The 10,636-nt window shown below is 47.5% G+C and overlaps 1 protein-coding gene across 48 annotated transcripts in view; it reads left to right on the top strand.

The window, feature by feature from the left end:
* Positions 1-169: 169 nt before the first annotated feature.
* Positions 170-10,636, top strand: part of CELF4 (CUGBP Elav-like family member 4) — a 305,620-nt gene continuing 295,153 nt past the window's right edge. For 15 of the 48 annotated variants that reach the window (XR_011542691.1, XM_070630052.1, XM_070630036.1 and 12 more), the window contains exon 1: positions 250-824. Coding sequence is in view for 43 of the 48 variants with exons in the window: in XM_070630052.1 (XP_070486153.1) it covers positions 539-824 (286 nt within the window). In the remaining 5 variants the exon portion in view is untranslated. Of the gene's footprint in view, positions 825-10,636 lie in introns of all 48 variants that reach the window. The other 33 variants (XR_011542688.1, XM_070630057.1, XM_070630041.1 and 30 more) reach the window with 5 other exon arrangements.

Below are 10,636 nucleotides of genomic sequence, written 5' to 3'. Positions count from 1 at the left end.
GGTCGCCGACGGGGGAGGCGCGGCGGGGCCGACGCCGCCCCACGCCGCCCTGCTCCTGGCCGCCGCCCGCCGCCGCGCGGGAGCTCCCCCCCGCCCCCAGCTCGCCTTCTCCCAGTGCCCCCCTCCTCCGCGCGCGCACACTCGCGGCCCCCACCCCTGGTCTGACTGGGAACTTGAACCGGTCCAGCCTGTTTAAACGGAAAGGACAGAGATCCTGTCTGTTCAATGTAAAAAAAAAAAAAAAAAATCAGATCAGACCGAAAGAGAGAGAGAGAGAGGAGAAGGAGAGAGAGAGAGAGGAGAGAGGGAGGGAGAGAGAGGGGGGAGAGGAGAGAGAGAGCGCGAGCGCGAGCGAGCGAGAGAAGAGAGGAGAAAGAGAGAGAGCAGAGAGCGAGAGGAGAGCGAGGTGTAGAGAAACCGAGGGGGAGAGAACCCGAGTGTGTGTATGCGTGTGCGTGTGTGAGCGCGACCGAGCTTGCGAGGGAGAGGAGCGAGAGAGTGCGAGCGAGAAAGAATAAAAGGAAAGAAGATTTTCTCTATGTATATAAAGATGGCCACGTTAGCAAACGGACAGGCTGACAACGCGAGCCTCAGTACCAACGGGCTCGGCAGCAGCCCGGGCAGCGCCGGGCACATGAACGGATTAAGCCACAGCCCGGGGAACCCGTCGACCATTCCCATGAAGGACCACGATGCCATCAAGCTGTTCATTGGGCAGATCCCCCGCAACCTGGATGAAAAGGACCTCAAGCCCCTCTTCGAGGAGTTCGGCAAGATCTACGAGCTTACGGTTCTGAAGGACAGGTTCACAGGCATGCACAAAGGTGAGTGCACCTTTCCCTCCCAACTTTGCCGGGGAGAAGGAGCCGGCGGGCGGGCCGGCGGGCCGGCGACGGACGAGCGGGAGACGGCGCGAGAGGGAGCCTCGGGCGGACTCCGAGGAGGGAGGCGCTCGGGCAGCAGAGACCAGGACTGGGGTGCGTGGGGAGCTGTTCGCTGGGGCAAGGCTGGGTTTGGGGCGAAGACCTGATAGAAGCGGTGCCGTGGGGAGAGTAGCGGGAGCCGGAGATGAAGAGAAAGAGAGAGGATATAGAAGAAACGGGGCTTGGATTTTTGGGTAGAGCGACTTGAAAGATTGGGATGGGGACAACTGCACCGGCTGAGCCCGGGACGCTGAGCAGACTGGCGGGCGCTCAGAGGGCCGGGGACCAGGGTGCTGTCCATCGCCGTGGTGCTGAAAATGCTAAGAGGAGACGGTCTCCTCGTTCTCTGCTCGGGGCCAGAGTAGCAGGAGCGCAGCCGTCTAAAAAGGATAGAGGTGACAAATTCAAAGAGATATTTTTATTTCGCTATCAATTTAACAGTAAACTCTGCCTGTCGAGCTGTGTGCCTCAATAATCCAGTTGTGGTATGAGTGGTGGGGGAGGGGGGGTGGATGTTTGAAGGAAGGAGGAACAAAACCTAAGGCAAGAATTAGCAAGAAACCAGGAATCCCCTGGGTGGAGTGGGGGGTCGGAGAAGCCTGGATGATCCCCTTCTCAGGAAAGTGGGGCTTTGGGGAAAAAATCTGTGTGTGCAAGATATGCATTTTGAAGGGTGTAGCTTAAATTATCCCAAACTCACCATGCAGAGAGGTTTATAGTACATTATTTCTCTCCCTTGAAGCAATCATTGCTAGCGAGTGCTTAGGGGAAGGGGCGACAGAATAATCAAAGAATTAAAACCCAACAACTTTTTAGGAAAGTGGTCACGGGAATTGTCTGCAGCCTGCCTGTTTTCTCCTTGTTTTATTATCTTTAAGGCAGAGCCCCAAACGTGTTCAGTTGTAGAACGTGTGTGGGTGGCTGGTGGGTGACGAAATTAGCCCAGTGCTCCGCTCTCTAACAGTAATGTATAGGATGTGCAGCAGGGATTAATCGGGGCTGGAGCTGTGTGGGCAAGTTAAATGCTTTCTGAGAGAGATTGAGCATCAGGCAGGGAAGGAGCACCGGGCTAAGGAAGTTGTAAGGATGTGTATGGACGTTCCGTTTTTAATAAACACTCATGTGGAGAGCCACTGAAGATGCTGTGTTAGAGCTGGTGGTTTTAAAGATGAAAACACACACACGCACACGCACACCCACCCACACACAGAGAGCAGCCTCATCCTTGGCCACAAATGGGCTATGAACAGAGCTGATCCTCCGGCACATTAGGTGCAGAGCGTGGGGCTGTCTGGCTGTCTGGCTCTCTAAGCAGCAGTGGTTTTTCACTATCACAACCTCCCTCCTTCTCCAGCCCTCCCTTCATCTGAATACTAAGCAGAGCTCCAAACTCTTCATAGTTGGAGTCCCAGAGAGCAGTTTTTTATTGGCTTTAGCATCTTCCAGCTTGCCTGCTGAGGAGTAAATCTTAAAGTTAATGGCATGTTGAGTAGCACAAAAACACAGCAGAATGGAAATATACTGGGTTTGTTGGGGTGGGGTGAGGGTGGGGGCTGTAATGGAGAAAGAAATCAACCTTTATCCAATATGGAGAAAATGTCTGTCTATTCAGAAGACAGACTGGAAAGGTGGAATGGGGAGGCAGCCTTCAAAATAATGTTTGTTTCCTTTTTTCCCTCTCCCTGTCAAGACAACCATATCTTTGTAGTTTTTCTCTTTCCAATCAAGCTCCCTGGAAGCTAATCAAGGTTTGTATCAAACCTTTGTCGTTTTACTATATCCTCAGATTTAAAAATAGTAATAATGAAAATAGAAAAGGATAGGTAGGGAAACCCTTTGCCCATCTTAATGATCAGTTCTGGTAGTGATTTAAGGTTTTAAAGTTAAAAAAAAAAAATCGGAACCCACCAAAGGCAAGACAGTTGTGAAGAGCTGAGCTTCCTATGAGATCTGGTTTGGAGCACTTTATTTGCTTTTTTATTTCAAATGAAGACAAACTTTAGCAATATTCCTTGGTCTCTTCTCAATGATCACTTGCTGGTATCATCACTCTGTTTCTGATGTTTTGTGGGCTCCCTTGTATTATAGCAAAGAAGTAGAATTATCATCATTTGCATCAGGGAAGTAGGGAAGGCTATTATATAGTTATATCACATGTATCATATCATATATATACATACACATATCTGACCAGGATTCCTAGGACAAGCAAAACTTTATTTTTTAAATAATTCTTCCCCTAAACTGGCTCAGTCGGTGGCAGGCAGGCCCGTTGGCTCCGGCAAGCTGGGTGCCTCGTTGTCGCAGCTCACCCTTCAGAGCCTCAGCATATATTTTCCCCTATGAAACTTCCTGCCTCTTCATCCCTAGGATTTTTATAGATGAGGTTGGGCCACGATGTCCCTAACAGTGCCTGAAAGCTCCTGGAGAGCTGAATAAATGAGACAGTTTCTGAGGTCTGCTTTATTCAGTCCTAGAAGAGTTTGAACTCCTCCTTCAGTGATACAGCCTGATCTATTAGCTAATCTTGATAAAATAAGCCTCTGGCCACCTTAAAAAAATTACTCACTTGCCATTGGTGATTAATTACTGTTAAGTCAAAAAGCATGATGAGGCTTGAAGAACGAGGATTGCATTTGGCTTCTAGATTTTCCCCAACTCTAAACTGACAACATGAGGCCGGGGATAGAAACATGCCTTTGTTAAGCCTGGTTTCAGGGCATATTTGTGGCTCTTTCTCTCCCCTTCTTGAATTTCTAACTTCTACTGAATCATACTGGGATGAAATTGAGAGGCATGACAGAATACTGGCCTCCAGTATGGATGGCATATGTATGTTATTGGTAGGAAAAAAAAAAGAAGAAGTAAAAATTAAATTAAATGCATGAGATTTCAGGTGGGTATCCATTTGTTGGCCAACTGCCATTTCAGGTAACTAAAGAAGGAAGGAGTTCTAAGGGTTAAAGGAATACCTGCCATGCGTAGAGTGAACCTTAAAAGGCAATTACTCCAGTCAAATTGGGAGTCTGTGGAGGAGAGAGTGGGTGGGTGTTGTGGAGCAAACCCAGCCGTATCAGGAAAGGCTGTTGGGCTGGGGAGGCAGCAAATAGCAGTTGTGGACTGAGGTAATTACTGTAAAGGTAAAAGTACCCCCTGGAGACCAGACAGCAACTGGGCGGGTGTGGGGGGGCAGATTTAGGTGCTAGGCAGAGTTAGAAAGGAAGGAAAAAAAGCCCAGAATTACAATTCGAAGAAACAACATTCAAAGAAGAAAATCCAGTTTAATGCAAACTCTCCCGGCTAACTCAGAGTCTTCTTTTCTCCCCTATGAGAAGCACTTTGAGAAAGATTGTTTTTCCAGGCTCCAAAGGGAAAGACATTGTACTATTGATTAAAGAGGAAAAAGACAACCTCCCTGCGTAGCAGAAGAAGTGAGCTGAGGACCGATTTTGCCCCTTCCCGTAGAATTTTTCTCCCTTGGAGAAGGGAACAGGTCACCTACTGGTCTAATTCTTCCCTTCTCTCACTTTTTATTTATTTTTCTTTTCATCTTTTTATTTCCTGGAGAACAAATAGAGGCAGTGACTGAAAATACACACACACACACACCCATGCTTCCTAACACACACACACATACACAATTAGTGGATCACACATGAACAAGCCGGCAATCCATTCATAACTTTGGTCTTGACTAGCAGGATGGGAGGCAGCAAAGACTGAGTTACTGGGAGACATAAAGACTAGTGCTCTCTGGATAGCCATATTATAATGCATTATCTTTGAAGTCATTTAAGTCCAATTTAAGTAGCATTTAGTATAATATTTATGAATTAATGTAATCTAAACATAAGGTTGTCCCCAAAGGTTTAAACAGCCTTACTACTGATGTGTGCTTGTTCCCAGAGCCTGTGATGCATTTTAATCTAAACAGCCAAGTCCACATCGCAGTCCCTCTTGTTAACCAGTCAGAACAGATCTGTGGCCTGGGTAACCACTCTGCATTGAGACTTTCCCCCGATGCATGGAGGAAAATCTACTCTACTGGCAGCCCAGGGGCTCCAAGCCCAGGAGCCACAGCTGCAGGGACATCAGCCCCTCAGACTTTCACACTACATTCAGAGGGAGGGTGGGGACAGAGTAATGGAACCTTCTGTGGATTGAGCTCCAGAGAGTATATCATTTTAAAATATTCTCATCACCAGATACACAACCTCTCATTTCAACGGTCCCTGAGTAGGAATGCCTGAAGCCCCTCGATTTGGGGTGCAGCTGGGAGAAAGGGAAGGGGTAAGAGTTGTGATTATGTTTTGGTGATTTGTGACCATCTTCATAAAATGATGCCTTGTATTTTCGTGTAAGATGTAACAATCCTCAGAACATCTAGTTTCCACCGCTTGCTGTTAGCCGAGAGGGCTTGTTGTTTTTCTCCTTAGATAGGTGAATTAAAGCCAGTCAGGCTCTATCTGATTTCCGTTTTCAAATGAGTCTAAAACACAGTGAAGCTGAGGTATCAGCATGGGCATCAGCCCAATTAAGATGTACTTTAAAAAAATTTATTTGAAAAATAAAAATTCAGTTCTGTCCAGATAAAGACACTAGTAGAATGGCTGGGCACACACCTATAGTTTTTAAAAGAAAGATTTACCTTGTGAGAAAGAGATATGGAAAATGAGAGAGCTGCAATAAGAAAAGAAGAAAAAAATACGTAAAAAGAATGTTTCACTAAAGAAAATGAGCAATAGTAATTATTGCAAAACTAAGGTAAACCTAAGCAGCCCCTGTAATAAACCTCCAAATTCCAGATGTTGATAAGTACTGTATTTAGGAGCAAAGAAGAAATTATTGGGAAATGATTCATTCATTTAAGAAACTGGTGGTTATTTGCTGTTTGTGAATTATTTCGTTTATCTTTTAAACAGACTTCCTCAGAATGAACACACACAGGTAAATGAATATGCCCATGTGCGCGTATATGTATCCATGTGCAAGCATGACTAAGCGCATCCCAGACATATGGGAACCAGGGCTGGCCTAGATTTCACTGCAATTCAACAGGGAGATGTTAACACTCTTCCCACCCCCCCCAACCCCACCCCCCCACCCCCCACCCCCCCCCCCCCCCGCCTCAGCTTTAATGGGAATTCTAGATTGGGTTGAAAGAACCCCCTTGGCATACTTTCACTCTCTCCACCTGCTCCAGTTGGCTGGATGTTTGTGGCTTCTCAAACACAAAACAAAATAAAACAAAAAGAAAAGCTTTCCTTGAGTGAAGTCATAGCTTGAAAACAACCCAAAGGAAAACAATTACAAAAATGTACGCCACAGATATGCCTCCCTGCCACCAACATGGGCATAAAGTTATCAGAGTGCTTTCAAAGAACTGGTTTCCAGGGGCATTCCTAATGCCCAGTGATCTCATCACACTCCAGCGACTTGAGCAAGGCCATCGCTGTCACTATTATTAGCATCATCATCCTCATTATTATAGTTTATATACCAGGAGGGGAGAGGGGCTTCTGAGTGATGCCTGAGAAGCTACCCAAGACACCACCTCCTTGGTTGGGAAAAGAGCAGGTCTCATTTGCCTCAGATGGACTTGGGAAAAATACTGCACGACTCACACCTTCCATGTCCTCAGAAGGTGATCAGTTTCCAAAATGACCCAGGAGGGATCTTACTGAAGAAGATTTGGAATGGGCAGGCTGTAGAGAAGAGGGAGATGCAACAGAGAATAAGGCTCGATATCACAGGCAGAAAAAAGGAAAACTGAAAGTTGTAGGGCCACAATGCCAGCCGGAAGCGGGGAGCACTGGTTGACAGAGGCTGAAACTGCAGCAGCTTCTGAACTTGGAAGGGAAATCCCATGTGACATGCAGAGAGAAGAGCTAGAGGGTGTGAAAATCTGTGTGCGTCTGTGGGCACTGGAGAGCTGGGGGAGGGAAGATGCTGCAGCCCTTGTGGGTGTGGGTGTGAGAGTGTGTGCGTGTGTGTGTGTGCGTGCGTGCGTGCAGAGAAGAGATGACAAATGCAAGTGGTATGGTGATGATGTTAGAGGTAGTTTCACCTTGCAAGGCTGTATGCACCATCAGGGAGATGGTTGATGAAGAAAAGGGGAGAGTCCGGGGAGAGCGACACTGTCCTTGTGATTATGTACATGCTCCACCTCGGAACTCGTGGCTTGGATTTGTCAATGATCTAAGTTCCCCTGCGGAGGTGTGCTCTTGTTTATCCTCCTGATGTCCCCACCCAGAAGTCCAGGTTTGGGAGAGTGTTTTGTCTCCCCCCACCCATCATCCTTCAAAGGCTCGCCCGCTTCTGTTCACTTTTTGACTCATTTTAGAAATGACCTTCCATCCAGGATCTGAGTGGCCAGCCACAGAGCCCAGCTCTCTGCAGAGATAATTCTCTCCACCCACTGCATTCCCTACTCCACCCGCTGCCCCTTGGTATCCCAGCCCTACTTTCTTCTTGTAGTGTTTTCACATAAACACACACTCACAGAGAACTTGACCAAGTCAGTCAAGTCAGGTTCTCCAGGCATTGTGCTGCATTTCCCCTAAACACACACAAGGTGTGGCAGGGACCTTACCCTCCTTTGGGCTCTCTACAACAAGAAAGGCACCTTCACCCCCTCTACCTTTGCCTTTTCGGCCTGCCTTTAAATACACAAATGCTCCAAGAATCACAGAAATCATCCAATCCTACCCAAATAGACTAGGGGAGAGGACCAGAGCCCCCAACTTAGTTGTAGCCCTTTTATTATGATCCTCTATCTCCCTCTCTTCCTTCTTCTCCTTGTCATTTAAGATGCCCTCACAAACCCCAAATTGGGGCCTAGAGACGAAGATCCATGTTCCTCTTGGCAACGTGGGGGTGCAGTTAAAGATGCCAGGCCAAAAAGACAATGAGAGGGGTAGAAACTGTGGCAGGGGAATTTCCAGAGTGATGTGCTTCCCTAAGGGCTTTGTCCACCTCCACTCATTGAGTTTCCAGTGGCCCCTGGATGGGTGTAAAGTCTGAGCCGCAGCCCTGGCCACAGGAACCAACAAGGCAGCCAAGTGGGAGCCCCAGGGTAATTGCCCTCCTTTCCAAGTCCCTTTGGGAGTAGAGGGGATGTTTTCAGAATCATGCATTCCCAGGGCTTCTTGCTTTGCACTTGCTCCACATTTGGTTTTTCTTATCCTCCCTTGTATCTCCTCTCCCGCATGAGTTAACCGACACTCTCAAACAGAGCGATTCCCAGCAGCTCAGCTCAAGAACAAGTCCTACGTGGCCATATGCAAGATGTAAATAAATGGGTGCCCTCATGGAGACAGACGTAGTTCTGGTTCCCTGAGGATGTAACAGCCAAAAATATTGATCAAGGCTCAGGAAAAAAAATTGATAATGAGCTGGCCTCCGACAAGCATTTAATTGACAGAAACTTCTGAAGGCCAGCTCTGGACAGCGCATAAACTGACCGGTGATGTTACTTTTTTTGCAATACACTCTGCTTTAATTAATTATCACCTTTGTTAAGAGCGGCTCCAGATCAAAGGTTTCTAGATACTTAACAGATCTTACTAACAAAGCCCCCCTGTGCATTAGGCTGTCCCACAGCTCCTGGTCAGGCAAGCAAGCTTCCTTCTCATTCTCTTCCCTCTTAACTGTTGGCTTCCTCCTCTTTGTTAAAAACAAATGGCTCTTGCTGCACAGCCACTCTGTCCTAGGACACAGATTGTGAGGAGTGTCTCCGCCCAGGGCAGAGGACTGCCATTTAGCAGCTGTTTCTAAAATTACACGACTGAGACTTGGTTCACCTTCAAATCTATCTGGCTGAAATGGGGAGGGTCGATAGAAGAAAAAGGAGATCATGGAAATGCAAAAGGTGTGTGTGTGAGGTTGTGTGTGTGTGCGCACATGCACAGGTGACAATGTGCACATCCACATAAATATTATGGGATCGATACATTTCACATCAGCTGCCCACACCTCTTAACTTCTCCCTCCTGTCTCTTGAGCACCTGTGCACCCGTCGTATTTCACTCTGAGAAATGCTCACAGCCGAAGCGTGCATAGATGATGCTGTATCGAACCAAGCCATTGTTTGGATTCTGTTGTGGAGTCTGGGTGCTCACTGAAGGATGGTCCTCGCCTGGGGCAGGTGGTACATAAGGAATCCACTTCTTGAGATATGACAGGAGCCTCACTCTCCAGAGTCCCCAAAACCTACAAACTGACAGGTGACTTACTTGAAAGCAACCCTTGGAGTCGTTCTAGGCAGATTTGAATGCCATACGTGGCTGTTTTTCATTATTCTAATTTAATGATGCAGTCACACCTAATTAATCCATGTCTGGTTTATTCATACACTATGTCTGAGGATCCAAAAGATCTCTCTAGCTAGCCAGCTTCCCTTTACAGGGGCGAGTGAGGGGGCTCCCCTGACAAGTGAGTGTGTCTGGGTCCAAACAGGAAGGGATCACTCTAGATCTGATAGAGACATGGTCCCTGACACAGCTGTCCATGCAGATAGGAACAATAGCAATCTCAGAGAGACATAGCAATGAGATCTGTGTGCACACGTGAGCACACGAAGTGTGCATTCTACCACGGAACCCTTCTAATAGGCAATAGGCCACACCCCCAATGTGTAATAAACAAGGTGGGGGAAGCATTCCTATGATTGGGAGTTTCAATGCACAAGGTGGAGAGGCTGAACTGTGTCAACCTCCTCTCTCCGGCCTTAAGAAAGTGCAGCCAGATTCATTGCTGCCACTGCACAGATAAGGAGACTGAGGCTGGGAGCAGCATGTCCCCAAGGCCAAGCTTGCAGCGTGGCCTTCAGCACACCTCCCCATGGCTGGTTCTGGCCAGACTGCTCCCAATGAGTGCTGTCTCTTGCCTGGCAGGTACGTGGAGAGAACGAGGCATCAACCTAATAATATCCTTATAAAGCCAAGCCTCCTGCACAAGTCCTAGGAGACAAGAAGCATCCAAAGATCAAACACTACATCACAGTGTATTTGTAGGAACTCTCTGATTCTGCTACCTCCCTATAATGCTCTAATTGACTATTTGATCAGCTCTAAAAGGGCCGGTGTTCAACACAGACTCACACACACACACATTCATACACACACTCACATGCACACTCACCTACAGACATACACACACACATACACTCACCACACAAGCACATGCACACAGACTTTCTCTTTCACACGCCACTATACCCACACCAGCTTGTCCAACAAGGGTAGATTTTCACAGGAGATGCTTGAAGGTGAGTAAAAAGCACACACCTAAGATTGTATATGCCCTTCCAGTAATGGGCTTATCAATACCTCTTAAAGAAATGTGACAGCCAGCCCAGAGTGATTCAGTTGTGTGGACAAAGGTCAGCATATAGATATCCATTATTAATAATATCAATATCTTGGTTGACCAATATAACCAGAAACTGTATCATGTCGCTGCTGATGGGCGAGGCTGGGAGGACTCCACGGCAATAGCAGGAAATTATGCCCATGTAAAATTAATCATATTGACTGGTTCTAAGAATATACAGAGAAGCGAAGATGGGAGTGCTTGCCGTGGTGGGAGAGGGGGACCTTGTTCCCAGAGGCTTCCTGGTCTTGAACTCCTGGAAGGGGACCGGGGGAGTGGAGGCGTCCCTGGGTGACCGATGAGAACACTCTCCCTCATCCGGCCTCCGCTTTCCAGCAGGG

Source organism: Equus przewalskii, chromosome 7 (assembly GCF_037783145.1).
Source record: "Equus przewalskii isolate Varuska chromosome 7, EquPr2, whole genome shotgun sequence".
Lineage (NCBI taxonomy): Eukaryota > Metazoa > Chordata > Mammalia > Perissodactyla > Equidae > Equus > Equus przewalskii.
The sequence above is the reverse complement of the archived record's forward strand: the minus strand, read 5'-3'. Positions and strand labels throughout refer to the sequence as shown.